The 20,633-nt window shown below is 40.7% G+C and overlaps 1 protein-coding gene across 2 annotated transcripts in view; it reads left to right on the forward strand.

The window, feature by feature from the left end:
• Positions 1-4,251: 4,251 nt before the first annotated feature.
• The window catches only part of GINM1 (glycosylated integral membrane protein 1), a 29,449-nt gene continuing 13,067 nt past the window's right edge, over positions 4,252-20,633 (forward strand). The window contains exons 1-6 of one of the 2 annotated variants that reach the window (XM_064649101.1): positions 4,252-4,503; positions 13,378-13,437; positions 13,615-13,711; positions 16,448-16,599; positions 18,713-18,869; positions 19,632-19,762. In XM_064649101.1, coding sequence (XP_064505171.1) covers positions 4,396-4,503; positions 13,378-13,437; positions 13,615-13,711; positions 16,448-16,599; positions 18,713-18,869; positions 19,632-19,762 — 705 coding nt within the window. In that variant the 5' untranslated portion in view covers positions 4,252-4,395. Of the gene's footprint in view, positions 4,504-4,865; positions 4,885-13,377; positions 13,438-13,614; positions 13,712-16,447; positions 16,600-18,712; positions 18,870-19,631; positions 19,763-20,633 lie in introns of those variants that run through there. The other variant, XM_064649103.1, reaches the window with a different exon arrangement.

Genomic DNA, 20,633 nt, shown 5'->3' on the forward strand with positions numbered 1-20,633 from the left:
TGTCCCGGGGCTCTGAGGGTGCACGTGTCGGAAAACGTGGAATGTGCCGATCTTAAGGCAGGATGTACGATGTAAGATCCTTGTGTAGCTTCACACAGAATCACGGAATGAATTGGGTTGGAAAAGGCCTCTGAGATCATCGAGTCCAACCTATGAACGAACACGACCTTGTCAACCAGACCATGGCACTGAGTGCCACATCCAGTCTTTCCTTAAACACCTCCAGGGATGGTGATTCCACCACCTCCCTATAGGCAGTTCATTCCAGTGTCTAATCATCCTTTCTGTGAAGAAATTCTTCCCAATCTCCAACCAAAACCTCCCCTGGCGCAGCTTGAAGCCATGTCCTCTCATCCTGTCATTGGTTGCTTGGGAGAAGAGGCCGATCCCCACCTGGCTACAATCTCCTTTCAAGTGGTTGTAGAGAGCGATGAGGTCACCCCTAAGCAGCCTCTTCTCCAAGCTAAACAACCCCAGCTCCCTCAGCCTCTCCTCATAGGACTCGTGCACCAGATCCTTCACCTTTGTCACCCTTCTCTGGACTCTCTCTTTCAAGCCTAATCAGCAAGAAAGGAGACCTAATCAGTGGAACAGACAGCAGTCAGCATCCCTTAGCCAAGGACATTCTAGAACCAACAAGCTTTCAGGATGTAGTGAATCAAGATATTGATGCCTCTCTACATATACACTGCTAACTTGGCAAAAGACTCAAAGTCCATCTATCCTATAGCTGAACTATGCTAATTATAATACTAAAAAATGACAGCCATAGGTCAAAAAGACCCCTGCTCATGTGAAGACCCTTCCCTTGAGCATATGTAGAAGTTGGCTGGGATTACACAGCTTGTATGGAAATTATGGTCAAAGGTTGGACTCGATGATCTTGAAGGTCTTTTCCAACCTTAACAATTCTAGGATTCCCCCCCGTCCACCCCTAGGAGCAACCTCTTACAGCAAAGTGCACGTTTGGAGGTGCATCACTCAACTTTTGAGTGTGGTGTGCACTGAGGGGGTTGTGTGCTTATTCTACATAGTCAAAACCAGTCTTACCTCACAGATATTAATTAGAGCAATTAACAGTCCCAATATTTAACTTGAGTACATGGTCACAATATGACCTATAGTACTGTGGGTGACTCTGAAAGAACAGACAAGCAAACAGAATTTATTCCCTTCCAATGTGTTTTTGGGCTTATGTGTTACAGCTGAACTCAATCTAAAGGATCCTTGCCTTCAAAACAAGGGATCCCACTCCCCAGCACAGAGAGTTTCTGCTTCAAGCTGAACTGTCTTCACCTCTTTCTAGATCGTGCTCTGGTACTCACCACACAATGAGTTGATCCAAGTCATTAATGTGTTGGGAAACTGGTTTTGTTTGTTGCTGAATTTGTTTTCTGCCAGATTAGTGACCTGAATTGATACACTGAGCCGGAGTACACAGTACAGAGTACAGAGGTGCACGTAAGTTGGTAAGAGCAGGACCTCCTCTTCAAGTAGCAATAAAAGTAACAGCAGATCTAATAGCACCCTTATAAACAGCCAAGCAGGGAGTTTACTTTGCAGGCCTATACTGCTGCATAATGGTCCTGGAGACATAGTGGGCTGGTCCTGGGGCCAAGACATGCACTGCAGGGCATTGTATTCTGCCTCCATATTGTGCTAGTTTTCAAAGCTGTTTGTGCTATCATCAATTGTTTTGCAGTGTTGTACTGTTTTTGTGAGCTTATTCCCAGTCTCCATGTCAATCTGGAATTGATTCAAGGCTGTTTTAAAACCATCCGTATGGCACTTATCGACAGAAGAAAGCACTATAGCACATATTACATTTATTACTCTAAAACTTTAAGAGAGATGTAAACAGTACATTAGTCTCATGCAAGCCTCTGCTGCATGAAATTTAACTAACTTGCTACTTTAAGTACTCCTACTTTGCACTTCAGTAAGAAAGCATACCACTAAGGCCAGGCTTTTATCACTCTTGTTAGTCACAAAAGAAATTAAATCCTAATTTCCTTATTCTTTATACTGGCTTTTGCCTCCTAATAACCCATGTCTATAATGAAGATTCAAACTAAAAATGGCTTTTCAGGATCACTTAAAAAAAGTAAAAAATGTGACTTTCAACTTAAATATAAATCCAGCGAAATATAGTACTTCTGGCACACTCAGCAGCTCGAGCAGTAGTCAGTCTCAGCACCACATACTTTAAAATGTTACATATTCTAACAGTTACAAATGTCATGACATGTTCACCGGCACACTGAAGGAGCCTAGAAGCTTTGGGGCTGAGCCAAAAGGAAAAGCTCTGTTATGCTCCCAGTCTGTCCCAGCACCGAGTACTTCCTGTATCACCCAAGGACTATTCACTTGTGAAGCTGATCATAAGTTACTTATTGCAAGACATTTTACCATTTAGGTTAAATAAAACTGTTATGACCTCTGTTGTGCTGTGAGACTAATAAAAGCTTTGAAATTTGGGGAAAACAGAAGTATCTTGAAAGCATTTTTAGTACGTGGTTTTTCAAGTTTTAATTAAGTTCCAGGAGAATAAAAAGCAAATAAGAAAGAAGACTGAAGAAAAGGGGATGCAAGAGATTGAGAGAAAAAGGAAAGAATGATGGAAACAGAAGGAAAGCATCAATAGGTAGTTTACCAGGAACCACACAAATGAAGACAGTAAAAAATGAGCAGGCATTCATCTACTATTCCATTTCAGTGAGATGCTAAATTCCTCAAGGTCAGCTGAGAGCCCAGCCGGAATTTTGCCAAATCTATAAATTCTGCAGACCAGTGATCCTTGCTTCCCTCTATTTTTATGTACCCTGATAACATTATTATGCCTCTGGTACATTTTGTAAACACTTTAGTTAATTAATCTAATACACAAAACACTGTAATATTGTCCTCTTGGAAGACAACCCCACTCTGATTTATACAGAGTGCAACTCATAGTTAGGAATTTCGGTAATTTAAACTTCCTCCCACCAGCGCATGCAAATGACTGCAAGTACTGACAAGAGCTGGATTCTGGCACCCATCATATCCCTGAAATCACTCATGCACCCGTCATAAGATTCAGCAAAACGCTGTCTTGGAGAGCTGACTTACTTCCTAGTTTTCTGCCTCATGAGAACTGCACAGTGAACAAATCCTTTACGTATTTCTTTCGGTTTACCAAACACAGCAGATTTAAAAAAAAAAAAAAGAAAGAAAAAAAGTCTTAAGGACAGGCCTAAGAGAAACTAGGTAAACCAGGTGATGGTGGTAAAGAGAGGTGGTGGAAATTAAGATATCTGAGTTTTTATTCCTTCTTCTGTTACTGACTTTTGTGATTATTACAAAGGCAGTTAATCAGCTTCATTTTTTTCCAGTCTCTAAAACAGTACTAACTGCTGATAATAGAGGTGTTTAGGGATTAAATATCTGAGGTTTTCATGTAATTGTGTGAAATATACTTCACAATATATGACTCTCTAAAGCCTCATTTTCCAATACCTTGTACCTTGTGCCAGATGTTTATACCAGTGTCTTGTGAATGCAAACTGCATATAAAATACTACGTTTCTGTGGGGTTTATGGCTTATATTAATTTTCAACCAATTGGGAGTCACAGATTGCTTCCACAGGACACCTAATTTATTGCTGTATTAAAACCTCCCTAGACAAGGTGTTAATATATTTACTGCCCTTACCATTGGGAAGTTTTTTGCTAATAGGTAACAGCAATCTTTCCTGTTGCAAATAAAGCACTTCTTATCTTCACATCCACCGGGGACTTGGAGATCCAGCTTGTTTCCTTTGTTTTTGCCTAAGACTTCAATGGCTTTGACTCCCACCACTAAGTTTCCCCGCCGTTTTCTCTTCTTTAGAATGACCTCTAGCTCTTTCAGACTTTATCTTGTGCCTTATTCCTTTTTGCTCCCTCCCGGAGTATGCTGCCCTGCTTCTGCTTTCAAGAAACCCCCCTTGCAGTGCAGCGCTCCAGTGCTCAGCCCGGTCCCGCTCCGGCCGTACAGCCCTCGCAGGTGGACAATTGCAGGCGCCCCACGGGAGCCTCACGACGCACGCCGGCCATTTCAGAAACAGCTGTAATTATTAACACTCTCTATAGCGGTAGCTCTCTTATTATGCAAAGTGCTTTCAAAGGCTGCTATCGCCTATTAACAGTGACGGGCTCTTGCAGGCGCGGGTCCGTGCCCGCCCCTTACTCTGCAACGCCGAACTCGGGATCTCCCAGCGGCGGCGGCGCCGGGTCAGGGCCAGCGCAGGGGCAAGGGACAGTGACAGTGGCAGGGGCAGGGCCGGGGCAGGACCGGCCCCCTCCTACCGCCTCCCCGGCTTCCTCCCGGCCCCGCCTGTTGATGTTTCACTTTGTTTTAATTCCCGGGTCGCAAGATGGAGGCGGCGCTGAGACGTCGGGAGTTGTTGCTGTTGCTGCTGTCGCTGCTGCTGCCGCCGCCGCTGGCCACCGCGGTGCTGGGCCCGGCCGCGCCGCTGGGACAGGTACCGCCGGGGCCACTCCCTGCCCCGTCCCCCTTCCTTCCCCTCTCCCTCTCCCTGTCCCTCTCCCTTCCCTTTTCCCTACCCCTCTCCTTCTCCCTGTCCCTCCTTTCCCTTTTCCCTACCCCTCTCCCTCTCCCTGTCCCTCCCTTCCCTTTTCCCTGTCCCTCCCCCTCTCCCTTTTCCCTCTCCCTTCCCTTTTCCCTCTCCCTTCCCTTTTCCCTCTCCCTGCCCCCGTCTCTCTCCTTCCCAGGGGTGAGCCAGACGCTGCCGCGGGGCTACAGAGTTCGCCCCCCTCCTTTTAATGGTTCGTTTGTATAGGATTTGGTGTGCCGAAACAAATAGCTGACAGGTCGAGGAGAGAGATAGTTACTTCTGTGCGATGTAGGTTCTTTTGTTGTATTTTCATGCTTGTCCGCCCACACCTTGGTAGTTCGGTGGTGCTGTGGCAGTACGCAGTGCGTTAGGTCCACGTCTGTTCCTAGTGGTTTCTGTACTCTTGAACCAAGAAAAAGGCTTTGATGTATTGGTGTGTATATATCTACCTATATACAAATATGTTCGTACAGCGCTCTCTGTTTTTCTATTCCAATATCTATGCTGTATGTTGGTGACACTAGTTTTAAATTTATTGGCTTTTTAAAGGGTGGAAGGGGTATTTTGGGTATTACTTGGGAAACCTTTACAGTGGGAATAAAAGGATGTACCACAGGACCAGGTGAGCTTTGACCTCTAGAATTACAGAAGAAAACTGGGTACTTCTGCCTGTAGTTGAATCATGTTCAGATACATCCTCTAATTGTAGCTGTGAAACTCAAAAGTGTGAGATCGCAAAGAGGGAAGAGTTGTGTGGGGTTTGTAGTCACTTATTTAGCCAATGCAAATTTGCAGTTACGTAAGTAAATTTATTATGGCTTTTTTTCCCTCCAGAGTAATTTACGTAATTTAAGTTTCCAAGAAAGCCTGACAGAGGCCCTGCACTGGCACATCCTGTGTTGCAAAGCAGAATTCCTGGCCTTACTTCCTGGCTTTGCTTCTCTATATGAACTTTTGAAGAGACATTTTTAGCCCTGAATTCAAAATGGGGATCTAGATCTTCAGACACCTATAAAAAGGGCATGGATGCTTGAAGTCACATGTGCAAAAGACAGCAGAGCGAGCTCAGCCCATGGCTACTTTGCTTATCCCTCAGAGAAAGGGAGTGCTAGCTTGAATTTGCCAAAAGACACATGAAGTGACAATGTAATATAGACCTATGCTCTTGCTTACTTCTGCCCAGAAACTTCTACACCAAAACTTCCAGTTTAGCAGCACTGAAGTTGTTTGTAACAGCTGGCAATTGTATAAGATGTGGAGACACCTTTGTGTGTGCTGTCTTTGGATCTGAAAGCCTGAGCATGCCACAAGGGTGCCAGGGTGGTCCCACAGAAGGCAGCTTGGGGTCAGAAGTAGAATAGGTATGTTTTAGGGTGCTAATAGGACTTGACTTAGTAACTGAGGTGTAATGCTTTATGGGCACAGCTACACTGTTTGTGGGGTTGAGTTTGTCCATTTGTGCAGTACTGCTCAGGTGGTCTTGTCAGCTCAGTTTTTGTTAGTTGGAAGTGTCTGCGCTCTTAGCTTTATACTGGTGTGGTGGCATAAGTATATGCAGAAAATCTCTTAAAAGAGTCAAAAAGGGAACATATAAATTTCTACTTTAGTATTTTTTTTCTTTTTAAGTCTTAAACTTAAAAAAAAAAAAAACCTTGCATTTTCTCCTGCACTATTTAGTTTTGTACATACAGGATCACTTTTGATGCGAAAGGAACAATGTGTCTTGAGAAAGTTTTGAGTAGAAGAGTTGATATTTTTTGAGCATGAGCTGGTTTATGGTGGCCTGGTAGGAACAGAAGTCCTTGGCAGTGGGAATAGGCAGAGTGGGAATGCCATGCTGTGAGGTTGCCTTTAGAAGCCACAAGCTTAATGATAGTGGGTGCTGGGGTCGGAATAACTGTATTTTCCTCAGAATGGCTTGGGACAGCAGACTGGTTGGGAGAAGGCAGAATCAACATGTTCAGCTTTGCTTTGACTCGATACCACAACTGTGCTCTAAATTCTGTGAGCTGCTGGACTCACACTACTGACAGCTTCACATTTTGTAGTTCTTCTATATGGGATTAAAGTTTGCCTCCTTACTGATGGTGATGGGGTTACAGAAACCATAGTGGAAAGACTGGGGAAAAACTTTGAACCTTTGGAATAGTATTTTGTAAGGCTGAAATGCTTTTCTTCAGCTCTGGAATGTGAACGCCTCCATTGTTGTGCAATACTTGTAATTTCTTAAATAAGCTGTTTTGAAATCTGGACTTTTTTTTAAACATTAGCATGTCTGTTTTGATTTTCCTTTCTCCTCATGAACTGGATTACAGATAGATTAATTTTAGACAAAGTTTGGGTGGTTTGTTTTGTTTTGATTTTTTTCTTAAAAAAAAAAAAAAGGCAGGGAATGATGCAATAAGACAACTGACCTTCACATTAAAGTAACATTTCTGGTGCAAGGTTTGGGCTATAGAGTATTTTTTTAATGTGTTGATAGGAACTGGCTAAAAGCACGGTATGCTAAATGCTATCGCTATGTTGTTTACTTTGTTTACTTCTGGATAATTTAGGCTAGCAAAGTTCTTTATAAATGGCATACTTGCCTACCAGACTTTTTTCTTTTTAGTTCAGTTCAGTTGCCTGGAGAAAAAAATTGTTTTCATATTATTTGTTGTCTGTAAGAAACATCTGTGTGGATGGATAATTTCAGAACACAAGAAAATAATCTTCACTACATCAACCATTTGATGCAGGGAGTGTAGTGTATTTTTATCAAAGAAGAACTTTGTTAATAGTGACATGCTGAAATGTTTCTTGCATTCCTTTATGCCAGTTTCTCTATTAAAAGCCTAGCACAAGTTCTGAACTTTATGCCTAAAAGAGCTGACATAATCTTCCTATGTGTATTTGATTAAATTAAAGCACAGTATGATGCAACCGTGTCTCAGTGTGTGAGAATGAGTATTCACCTGTAAAACTCTTGATAAAATATTCATAGTATGAGGGAGAATACAAAGGGAATTCATTCTAGTAACATATTTAGGGCAAAGGAAAGGATAAGCAGTGTTATACTAAGAGTCATTATTAAGCAAGGAAGGAATATGTATGCTTGTTCAGAAAAGCAACAGAAAGCAATGGCATCATGTTAGATTTTTTTTTGTTATTAACAAAGATAGTTCAGCTTTAGTTAGTTACGAAAATAATGGATTTAGTTATCTTGCCCTAAAGACTGTCAGGCAGCTTAATAATGCCAAACCCTAATGGAGAAGATTTTATACTAAAATTTTGTAAAACGTGAAGGACTAATTATCATCCTGCAAACTTGTCAAGTCTAACTTGTCATGTCAAACTTGTACCATGACTGTTTTTTAACTCAGTTATGCTTGATTGCAGTTAAGAATCATCCTAGCTCTGTTTTGAGTCTGATGAAAGAATTATGTGAAGCATGGATCACGGAGCTCTGGATTGCAAATATATAGTTACACTATTTGGAGCCAGTTGTCCATACGAGTGCCAGGACTCAAATGGCATGAGTTTGTATGGTAGTTTTGTTTGTCTGTTTGAATGCTTTTTTTGCCATAATCTCTTCTTAAATTTAGAAACAGGTTATTAGTTTTGTCTATTTCTTATCTGTTTGGCAAGATAAGAGTCCACCTTCATTGGACTTTGTATTTTCCGATCACAAACAGGATATCCCAATAGTGCCTTGTAATGGCTGCAAGGGGATTGTCTGCCTTTCAAGTCTCTGTACAGCTGGCCATCTTGCAAGGCATTGTGCCATCTGTTCCTAGTGCTGCCCGCTTCGCTTCCCACAGACCTCCTAGTGCAGAAAGAGCCTTGTTGGGAGAGCCTCAATAGAGAACAGCTGTGCTTTAAGTGGGCTGGCCCATAGCAGCTGAATGGGGTTTAAGTGACTGATGCAGTTGTATAGGGCTTAACAGTTACCCTGTACTGGGAGAAACTGTACAGTGCATCGGGTACTCACTGCCTGTGGAAGAGGTTTTTCCATGATTCATTAATCAGAGCTATTTGGAGTTCATGCAGAATTAGACCCATCAGCTTTGTCATGTGCAACATTTTTCATAAAAGAGCAAGATTAGGTGCAATGTTCTCTGTACATTTCTGTGTGGTGTTTAATATGGGGAGTCTTTGAGAATTAATGAATATTCCCTTTTAACTTATGCCAGATGCTTTGTATTCTTTGCTGCCATCTTTTCCCTATCCTGTTCTTCTGCTGCTACTGCAATTCTACTGCCTCAGTTAACACTCCTGAGTTCCGTTGCAGCACATGCTGAAAGAATTAGAAAATTATCAGTACCTGTTTATCTCTATTCACTAGTTCACTGCAATATATGTCATCACACTCACTGCTGTTGCCTAGCTGTCTTTTAGAACATAATGACATACATTTGTGGTAGCAGTGCTGTCCTCTTTACAGGTTCTGTGGCTGTTACCACTGTAAATATCACTGCTGGAGCACTAAAACAGGGATGAGAAATTGTAGGAAAACTCAGGAGACACATTTACATCCTATGAGAGCATTAAGAGTTATAGGGACATTTTTAGTGCAGATTGGACTTTTGTGTGAAGGCATTTGCCAGTACAGGAAGGGATAAGGGGCTGTGAAGTATGGAATGGGTATCAGTGTTAAGCTGAAAGCACAACCTGATTCCTGCGGACCTGAATTACTCCTTGGGGTTGTCCTTTGATTCTGACCCTGTCAAAGTGCAGCTTTCTCAAATATTCCAATGAATTCAGAACCTTTTAAGTTTCAGGACTGTCTGAAATTATGTGAATCTTCATGATATTGTTAATACTGAAGAGTGTATTGTAAGTTATACAAAGAAGTTTTACACTCATAGTTCAGGCTTCTCCAGAACTTGATGGTGCCATATTATGGATTACTGCAGAGGACCTATGTCCTGTTCTCAATGACTTTGTTACTACAGGATTGGCTTGCTATGCTTCTGATACCCAAAATAAAGGATGTGGGGTTATTTACCTTTCTTAGTACTGAAGTACATAGTACAAGACGTATCTATAAAGCACTATAAAACACCTTCTCCTTCCCCTCCCCCAAGTAGAGAGTTTTATTATGGTAATATAAAAAAAAATTTCTCTGTTGAAATGAAAGGATGTTTTGTAAGTCTGAGTCTTCTGCTCTAGGATTGGAAAGATGAGTACTGAATTATCACTGTAGCACTTTTTAGCAAGTATGGCTTGTCAGGCCAGGCATTTCATCATGAAAGGCTGGGACAAGACCTATTGGCCTGCCAGGTCTGTTTCCTTCCCACTTTAGTAAAAGTAAGCATAAACAAGGTATGGCTCTTGAGGCTTGAGCGCTGCTGTGGATGAAAGTGGATCGGCTGGGATGGTGCACTGCTCTCCTGGGAGCTGCTTGCAATAGTGCCTTCCAGTTCTCCTGCCTGGCTTTTCATTGCACTTGGCATGTATCCTGTGGTTCTTGCCCTCCTGTAGATTTTGGTATGGGGTGTGTAGGATCAGGAAGACTGGCTACAGCAGGACCTGTTGAGTTTTAGGTGTGGCACTGCAGGAGGGGCCAGTGGGAAGCCATGGGAAGACAGCAGTGAGGAACTTGCCTTCAAGGAAGGGTTAAGTGAGCTGGAGGCTTTAGCATAAAATCAGGAAGACTGAGTTGAAGTACAGTTATTTTCCTTGGGAAGATATTATGAAGAGTAGTGAACAACCTGTTCATTAATTGCAGCAAGGAAGCTTCAGATTAGATACTGAAAAAACTTTTAATATTAAAGGTAGCTGAGTAGTGGAGTAAAGCATTGAGGAGAGTGTGAAATTTTTGAATGTCACTGGAGAGCTTTAGGAATACATCTATTGGGAATGACATAGACGCAGCTGATTCTGACTCTGGAGAAGTTTGCTGTCCTCTGGTCCTTGAGATGTTACTGTATCAGATCAGGAAGGTTTGGAGCAAGAGCAATTGAAACTAATTATTTTTTAGCACCAAAACCTTGAGATCTATTTGAAATATTTCTTAGCAAGACTGGCATCAAGTCTTGTGAGACTGCTTAGTGAAGAGGCAAAACAAGAACATATGACAACTCAGGAGAATGGATGTACAGAATATGGGAAAGTATCAGTAGAATTTGTTGGATCTGGATGTGAACAGACTGGTCTTGGGAATGGCAAGAATATGAGTTCTCTGTTGCATGTGAACACAAAATTGCAAGAGTAATGGTGTAGCTGCTGTAGCAGAGTATTAATAATTTCTTTAAGTTATTGAGGAGCTTTATGAACCTGTGCCATTCCAGAGATGCATCACCATCTGCTGAGATGATGGTGAGAGCAGACATCTCTCAAGGAGACACCGCAAGGACAGGCAGACCATGCAGCAGAGCCAATCCAACAGTCTGTGGCCATCAGAACAATTAGCCTGACTCCCTCCTCCCAGCTGCATTCTTGGATCTCTTGTGCTTGTCTGGCTCTTCCTTGCTTGTTCAAAAGACAGAAAAATAGTCTGTCAAAAAAGGGAAAGTTTTTGTGCTGATTTAATGACCTAAACTGGCTCACTGACTTGGCATAAATGAGAGGGAAGGATAATATGCAGGAGAGATCTGCACTCTCAGTGGCAGAAGCAACAAGTGGTTAAACCATCTTATTTGTCTGCATGTTATGTTCTAATTTTTGTAACTTTGACAGCATGGAAATGATCCACTGAACTATTTAATTTCTTAAACATGTAATATGCTCTTCAAGTGCAAGTTGGATACTACTGGAACAGAATTGACAGCTGTTTTGCAGGAAATTAATCATTGTGTACATAGCTCACTTTGTACATTTAACAGTCAGTTGTTGAGCATATCTATCTTGCTTCATGCCCTTCATTTTCAAATAAAGCATTTGATTCAAATAAAAAAAAAGTAGGAGGGGATTTTCCTATTTTTCCCCAGTCATTTCCTTTTTCTTGTAATCTGTTAGTTCCTTCGTAGATGTTGAAAAAAGATTGCAAAATACTTCCTGTATAAAAGCCCTCAGATTTCACTTGAGGCTTAAAAAATTAATTACTTTTAAAACTGCCTGGAAAATCAGTCTTTTGTGCCCTTTGAATTCCCAGAAAATAGAAGAACATAGGAAGTAATGACACAAAGTTTTGGTAATCTGTTAAACAGTTTGCGGGTATAAAAGATGTACAGCTGTGAATGCTAAGAACTAAAAGAGCTAAAAGTTTGGTGGATTTTTATTTTATTATTAATATACAGAATTCTTAAAACATGACAAGAAAATAAGTGGTTCAAAGAAATTACAAATGACAGAATAGAATACATCCTATGATTATACTATTAACCTAGTTTATATTTTCAGTTATATAATTCCAGTTCTCTAAGGAATTTGGTAATTTTCATTTACTTTGAATAGCTGGGATTTAAGTTTTGAAGAAAAGTCAATGTAAAAACCTGTTTCCTAGAAAGGGCATTAAGGAAGAGATTTCTTTTTGGTCTTGGTGGCCAGGGAGTTTTCCTGCTGATAGGACAAATGTGTCTGAAGCATCACTTACGAGTCACTTCCAACCAAAAGCTTAACTGTGTTAGATTTTTAAGCTGTACTTTTCATAATGCCAGTTTTCTGCTGAATCAGATTTGGATGTTGTTTTTCAGTTTTTGACAGTCCTGGCTAACTGTCTATACTGTTGATCACCCATGGTTTTAAGGATTTTTTGACATTATACTTGCATTTCAGAAGCTCTCTTTTCATGAATTGGGACTGTATTATGCTAGGTACTGCATATTTTAAGTATTTTCTGGAAGAATATTTAGTGTTATATAAAAATCCCAAATGAAAAGCCTTTTTGTGTATTTATTTATTTAAAATTTTGAGCAAGCTGAACTTTTTATTGAGACTTATTTTTAGCTGTTGGGTGTGAAACCATGACTGAAATACAGAGCTGAAGAAGATACTGAAGGTACGGAGAGGTTTTCTAGAGGAAAATGAAATGCAGTTAGAATCACTTAAGGCTCCCAAAAGGCAAATAGGGAGCTTAACATTATTTTTGAAGAGGTGACTCAGGAAAGCTCTGTGGCAGTCATTACTTTTGGCCATGTGCAAGAGAGATTTGACTTTTGCATGCAGTGTTTTTGAGGGGCAGACCTGGGAGAGTTAAGGTCCCATCTGCAAAACAGCCCCTGAAATTACAAGAGGGAAATGAGAGGACAGAATGAGTGAGTCAATAAATTACAGCAACTGGGGTTTGAAAGAAAGAAGCAAATCCCCACTGGATGTGGGTTTGAGGAGTCCTGTGTGGCATAATTTGGGAATGATAACCAAAAAAAGAAATAGGATTACTGCTAAAACTGACACAAATGAATATTCTTTACAATAGGCTAGCATGCATTAAATTAGACTTCACTTTGAAGACTGAGTGCTTAAAAAACATTTATAGAGAAACTGATTTTTACCTTTTATTGTCTGTTATTTTTTAGCTGAGAGGCTTCTTTTCCATTATATCCTTGTGAAATAAGTGATTATTATTATTTTATCCTTATTAAAGAACCCCGGACTATACAGTGGGGGATGCAGATGTCATTCTTTCTCATCAATCCTCTTTATTAAAAAGTGGTGGGGAAAAAACCAAACCAACCCTTACATGAAACAAGTAAGAATATTCCTGTTTCTTCTGTCTGCTGGATAGAAAGCCTGGGGATGTGCTTTGTGTATTGTAGGTAGTCATTCTGTCAGGATAATGCATGAGAGAGAGTTGCCCATGCCCTGCAGTGGTTTATGTGCTTCCTCAAACTTATGTCTCTTCTCAATGTTTTTTTCCAGGAAATGGTCCGAGTCGGTGTTACAATGTTGCAAGCCAATGGAGAACTTCACAAAGGACAGGTTTGTCTGGTTTTTCTCTTTATTCAGAGAATTAATATGTAGTGAAACAAAGTCTGCATGTGGATGCAAATATGTGGTTTTGTCTGACGTAAGTCACTATAAAGTGTGTTCCTCTGAGTGCAGAATTGTAGGATAGGGCCAGGAACTGTATACTCATTCTGTCTGTCTTTCTTTCAGGTTCTTTTTAATATCACCTATATTAATGGACAGGTATATGTAAATGATTTTCCTATGAAAAGCGGGGTTGCCCACGTAACATGTCAAACAGTAATATGTGAGTATTCCCTTTTCCTTTTTTTTTTTTTATTTTCCTCCTTCTCCCTGGGTAGGAGAGAAGGCTTCCTGGTTATCTAGTAGTAACCAAGGCTTACAATGACTATGTTTCTGTACTCTGCAAACCCAAGCATTGTAGAAACAAATAATTTCCCAAGGCAGGACAATACTGGTATTAAAATGGGCCTCAAGTCACATTTATGTGCTTATATGTAAATGGTCTAATCTGAAGTCCAGACTCCACCTGTCTTTTAAAAAGAGTGTTTTGCAGGACAAGCTAGACAATGTAAACAGTAGGATGTGACTCCACCCTGCTAATGGCTGTGTCCCTAGGTTCGTTGGCATAAATCCAGAAGGAGATTCAATAACAAAAGTATGAATTGTTGTTAGGAAGATCTTTTAATGATCTCACTTCTGTGTCTAATGAACAAACAAGTTTCTGCTGGATAGGATATTATAGCACCAATACTGCAGTTTTGCTAGTGTCCTGCAGTGGTTAATGACTTTGAATTATCTTGAAACTTCTATTTTTCCACTGATTGAATGCTACGCTTTTTGTGAAAGACCAGCGAGTATTGTGATTTTTTTTTGGAGATACACAGAGTATACTGTATAATTAATTAAAAAGGGACCATTATCCTCATTTGATTTAAGCTTCTGTTGTATTCAGAATGATCTCCTGATGGATCAGGTACAATCAATCTCTAGCATGATATCTGAGGTCATTGTCATCAGACATTTACTTAGAGTACTAACGCTTTTTCAAAGTGCTTCTCTGAGCCATGACCTTGTTGCTTGAACCCTTCTTTCCCAAGCACAATCAGTTATTAATTTGACACTAATTCTTTTCTCGAGAGGGAGAGCAGTAATCAATTTCTCTTTTTCTGGGATAATTATGTTCCTATTGGTTCTATTTTTTTCTATCCTACGGTAGAAAGCTATGGCAAAATGTCATTTACCTGCAAAATAATTCACTCCAGAAAAAATAGGTATGATTTTCTTGACTGATTCTGAGAGCTCCTGAGCACTCTCCTGTAGTTCCTATTAATTTCCCAAATCATATTTTTGTATTCAGTTATGAACATGAATCTGAAACAGTGAGGGAAATACTGATTTGACGTGGGAGCTAGGAACCTGGAATTCTCTATCTCCGTGTTTGGGTCTGAGACCTCAGCATAGTACCTGGCTCTGTTACCTGTAATGTTTGTATTCTTTACTTGCTAAATCCTTCACAACAGATTCAAGTAGTGTTTGTAAAATGCTAAAGAAATATAGAAATAGGGGGGAAATACTCCTGAATGTATATAAAACCCAAACTTGAGCTTAATAGTCATGCTTTTGAATATTAGAGACAAAGTATTCTGAATGACATTGTTTTGACATCGTTGTCAGATCACACCTGACACCTATATCCCCACTTGAAGCTCCCATAAATGTCAATTTTGGAAACATATCTGTCATTCCTGTTGAATGTCGTGGTTGAATGGCCTGACACATGAAGGGCTGGGACCACAGGGAGTTTCAGCTACTTGAAATCTTAGAGGTTTTGGTTCTTCAATGTGTGCTCGCTAAGACACAAAGCATTCAGCAACTAGGTTTCTGCTCTGGCTCATAACTATAGGGAACCCTTCTCTCCTTCTGCCACTTACTTTTGCAACAAATGATATTGCTAAATAATGCCAAAAAGTATTTTTCTTTATTTAAAATAGGCAAAATAACCCTTATGAGGACAGGGACTGTAGCACAGAAGTAATGAACACACTGAGTTGTTACTGTAAGACTGGTCCAGTTACCCCGTGTTACCTCACAGGCTCAGCACTGTAAGTGACATACACACACAGCACCAGTGGCTTAGCAATAGTCTCAGTTCATGTACCTTGCTATCTGCATGTTGGGAGGATCTGCCACGTCCACTCTGCCGCTTCACCACCACTTCAGTTCTAGCGTGGCCTCACCTGTAGTAGAGGTGTGGTACTTGGGAGAAGGATACAAAGTCTATGCAGAAACAACTAGAGCAGGAAGGCAGTTCTGTGGGTACTTGTGGAATATTAGGCTGTTGAAATAGCTGAAAGCTTTTGGGCAGGAAGAGTTTGAGGGTCACCAGTCACATATGAAAACAGAGAGGGGGACAGACAAATACGTATGAGGGAACTGTCACTCATCTTGAGTAGTAGATACAGTGTGCCTGGAAAAGAACGCGTTAGTTTCTGTATTAAGAGGAAGGGGAATGTTATGCAAACCAAGATGTTTACACAGGTGGCTGGCTGGGCTGTGGCATTACTCTCATGAGTAATAGAAATAAAACGCATCAATAGCCAAGCCAAAGAGCACAGCTTAACATGCTTCAATGCAAACCTCAGGGCAGGGATGCAACATTGTTTGCAAGCTCCCTCAGTCCAGGAGATCGTACAGCTCTGCTGTGTTATATTACGAAACTTGCTCCATGTTTGATTTGGTGATATACTGGTAAAAAAAACGTGGCATCTGTTTTACCTGTTGCCCAGATTACTACTGCTTATAATAGTTGTTATTGGAAGTGTTAAGGACATCAGCATAGTACAGACATCTGTACCACTGTTCTGGCATCTCTGGTGTGATGCTAGTGCTGCTGTGACTTTTCCGTTCAGGTGCTGCACGTGCATCTCTGTCAGAGTTGCAACTCTTTTCCCTATGGCTGTGTACTGCTTTCTGATTGGGGTGGTTTCTCTTTGAAAGCTGTGATATTGTGTGTTAACAGTGGAGAACGGAAACTTGGATAACTTAGCAGATCAGCAGCGCCTGGGAACCGTCAGTGTTCGCATCATGGTTCACGAGTGGCCTTTGGCATCCAGTTCTGATTTGCAGCTGATTGTCGTTCAGGAGGAAGTGACAGAAATTGATGGAAAACAGGTAAAAGAAACCCTGCTGCAATATTCGGTTTGTTTTTAACTTAAGAGAGGCAAGTAGTTACCAAGGATTGAAAGATTTACATGTATCTGTCTGGTGATTAGAGCACAAAGTATATAATTAATGTTAGATAGCACAGTATTGAAGGAGATAATAGCAAAGTTGGCAGTATAATAGTAGGTGTGTTTTGTGAGGAGACTTCAAGTTTTAATGCTTTTATTCATATTCTAATGATTATCATTAAGTGTATCGAAACACATGCGCCAGTGCAAGCAAAGTCAGACTTACAAGCAAGACTTGATTTATAATATAATGTACAAAACAAACAAAAGGGGTATGGGCTTTTTTTGAGTCCTGAGGGCTTCCCCATTGTTATTCCAAGCTAACAAAGGGTTTCAAGCACATACCGTGGCAAACAGCTTGCAGCAGCAAGCTCTTATGGCAGATGGGCTTGTGAGAGCCCACAACACCTGAGAGTTTAGCCTTAGAATATTTTGCATGTAAGATAAAATCCATGTTCATTATCAAGATTCAAATTGAGACGAACAAACACCTCCCCGCCCAATTCTAACTGTATCTGTACGAATACCAGGGAATGTGAGGGGTTACCGCTCCAGCTGAGATTGAAATGTGCAGAACTCTCAAAATTGCCTGTAAGGTATAGTTAATTTACTAACCAAAGAGGAGCTGTTGAAAAGATCGAGCTGCTGAAGCCAGCAACAGCATCATATTTTTGTTTCTGTACATGTCTGCATCCTATGTGTGGCCAGGCTTTTTTGAAGCTGGCTTATGTTCTGCTGCCTTTTTCTTTTTTTAAAGAATGACACCATTGATCCTTAATTAATTGCATGCTCAGCAGGTAGTATTTTTTACAGCAATCTATATCATGTCAAAATTTTACTCTTTTAATGAAAAGCCCCACTGAGAGGTCTGTAGCTTTTCTAATGAGGTGTTTATCTCACTGGTAGGAGCCTAATATATCCTGCTTGATTCAGTTGTTACACAATAGTGGTGTTTGTATTTCAGATCGCAAACTAGACATCACAATGCATTTCAAATTTTCATAGAGACCTGGTAAAAACAACCAGAAGGCTAATGCTGTTTCCTTAATTGTTCCTTTAAGTCAAAAACAGTCTCACATGAGCATGGTAGAGGGGCAGAATCCCCTCCCTTGCCCTGCTGGCCACGCTGCTCAGGATACTGTTGGCCTTCTGGGCTGCAAGCGCACATTGCTGGGTCATATGGAGCTTTTCATCCACAAACACCCCCAAGTCCTTCACTTGTGCTTGGGCTTGCCCCGACCCAAGTGCAGGACCTCGCACTTGGCCTTGTTGAACTTCATGAGGTTTACACAGGCCCCTCTCTCAAGCCTGTCCAGGTCTGCCTGGATGCCATCCCTTTCCTCTAGCATGTCATGCACCACACAGCTTGGTGTCATTAGCAAACTTGCCGAGGGTGCACTCAATCTCACTGTCTGTGTCACTGACAAAGATGTTAAATGGCACCAGTCCCAATACTGACCTTTGAGGACAACACCTGTCACTGGTCTGCATTTGGACATTGAGCCATTGACTGCAACTCATTGAATGTGGCCATACTGACAATTCCTTATCCAGTGAGTGGTCCATCTGTCAAATCCATGTCTTCTAGTTTAGAAACAAGGCTGTCAAGCAGGACACCATCGAATGCTGTGATACTTTGCCTTCAGTTGTTGAAAAAAGAAACATTACTGAAAAAGCAGAAATGTCAGTCTTGCCTCAGCAACACTTTCAATGTTCACAAGTGCTTTCACTATATACTTTAGTTTTCCATGTCCTAAAATGCCTCCCTGAGAGAGGATAGTAATGAACTATGCAAGACTTGGTTACAAGCCCATGGAGTGACTACCATGTGCTTTTGCAAGGAGAGAGAGACAGTCTGTTCAGCATATTTTCTAGTGTGACATAGTCTACAGAAGTGTGGTATGTAAAAACAAAGAATACTAATTCACGTTATAACAGCCCTGTCTCTACCTCTTAATGGCTTAGAGTTTTCTGTGATGTATTGGTGTTCTCTTCCAGCCAGCTTCAGTCTTACTTTAAACACAGTAATATCAACATGTTTGCATCTCTTGCAGGTTCAGCAAGAAGAAGTAACAGAAATAGATATTTTAGTAAAGGACCTGAGAGTACTCAGACATTCAAACTACACTGTCCCTTTGAAAGAGAGCATGCTGTATTCCATCCCGAGGGACAACGACATGTTATTTACACTGCCCAACCTCTCAGGAAAAGGTATCTCTCTCAGCTGCTACATAATATTTTCACCTGTAGCTGATGTTTTGCTTTACAGGGGTAAAAGAGCATCATTATTCCCATGTTTTACATAGTGAAACAGTTTCTTCATTAACAGGAAAGCGTTTTATGTGGTTTGGTTTTTATTTTTTTAAACACTTAAATTCAACTCTTCTACATTCTAGGTATTTTGTTTGTTTTCAAATCTGTTCTCCTTTGAAGCACTTGATACTTGGCAGTCTGCAATCCAGACATCTGACAGGAATAAATTTTTCTCTCAGATCTATGATGGAAGTTTCTCTAAAGCTCCCCCTTCTTCCTGAGAATGAAAGAGAAAACTGTAGAGGAAATACCTGTCTGGGTCATTTCCAAACCAGGGAACAGTTTTATGTTATTAAACTTCAATATCTTAAATGCAAGAGAAGTTATTTGATTCCTTAATCTTACTTCAGTTTTGTTTAATCAACAACTCTCAAGGATTTAATCAGAGATGAATATTTTGATCTAGTTCATCGCTTTTTAATCTGATGACAGCTGAAATTTACAACTAAGGGCATAGCTAAAGGCAGCACTGTAACACTGCTTCTGCTTATCAAGTTCACTACTCAAGTTAAAAAAAAAAGGTAGTCAGTCTTCTATGTTCTTGGTGTGAATGTGTGAGAACCATACTATAAGTATAGAAATACACCGTGTCTTTGTTTTCCTGAAGAGTGAGTCAAATAAAAAGAAAGCTCTGCACTAAATCTAGCTTTTCTTCTTCAGATATTCAAGATCCACTGCAAACTACCAGTCAGTACCTCATCCGGCAAGTAGAGACTACGGTAGATGAAGAGACATTACCTGGCAAGTTACCAGAGACCCCTCTTAGGGTAGAACCTCCATCTTCTTACAAGGTACTTTTGTTGTTTGTCTGCTTTTTTAATTATTAGTATATACACCTTTAAAGAGAGCAAACTACTAACACCAATGGACCTCTAGGAACCTTAAAAAAAAAACCCAAACCCCCCAAAACTATCAAAATAACCAATCAACAAAAAACCCCCCTCTTCCTAAATTACCTTTTAGCAGTAACAAGCTGTTGGAATTTTTTACTCCAGTAGGAATCAAATGGGCTTTTAAATCCTGCAGTGTTCTGACCTCACAGATACTTCACGATAGTCAGTTGTGATATTTCCATTATACCAAGCTAAGCATTTATGACAATTTCAAATTTTGCTTAGCTTTAAATTACATCATTTTTTTCCTGACTCTGTGAAAGTGCTTACCCCTCTGAGAGATGGACCATTGGTATCAGCTGCTGTAAGAAAGACAGTAACAGCCTTAGAAGTTTGAGTTTCAGCTTAGGTAAGGATGGGCTTGATGGCCTCCTCTGTGGCCAAAACAAACACAGTTATAACCAACCTGCTGCTGAGACAGGAGGGCCAAAATAGTAGGCTGAAAGTTACAGATAGGCTAGAGAAGGTGCTATCCCTCTTCGGGGCTGGCAGTAACCCTTTCACTGCTGTACACTGCCATGGTATCGGCCAAACAGCTGCCCCTTCGTCTTCTCTGTTCAAGTGTCTTTTATTTTCCAAAGTGGCCTCTCAGAGAACTCTGCTACGATGACCAGAGAACTAAACCTTCACCTGTTCCAAACTTTGAAGAAGATCCAAGTCACCAGTCAATTCCATGCTGCTTTTATCTATTTTAAGGATACATAAATTAAGTAAAACTATCACCATGTAACTACATGTATCACCAATAGCTACAAAACCAGCACATGCT

The sequence above is a fragment of the Pseudopipra pipra genome, chromosome 3 (assembly GCF_036250125.1).
Source record: "Pseudopipra pipra isolate bDixPip1 chromosome 3, bDixPip1.hap1, whole genome shotgun sequence".
Taxonomy (NCBI): domain Eukaryota; kingdom Metazoa; phylum Chordata; class Aves; order Passeriformes; family Pipridae; genus Pseudopipra; species Pseudopipra pipra.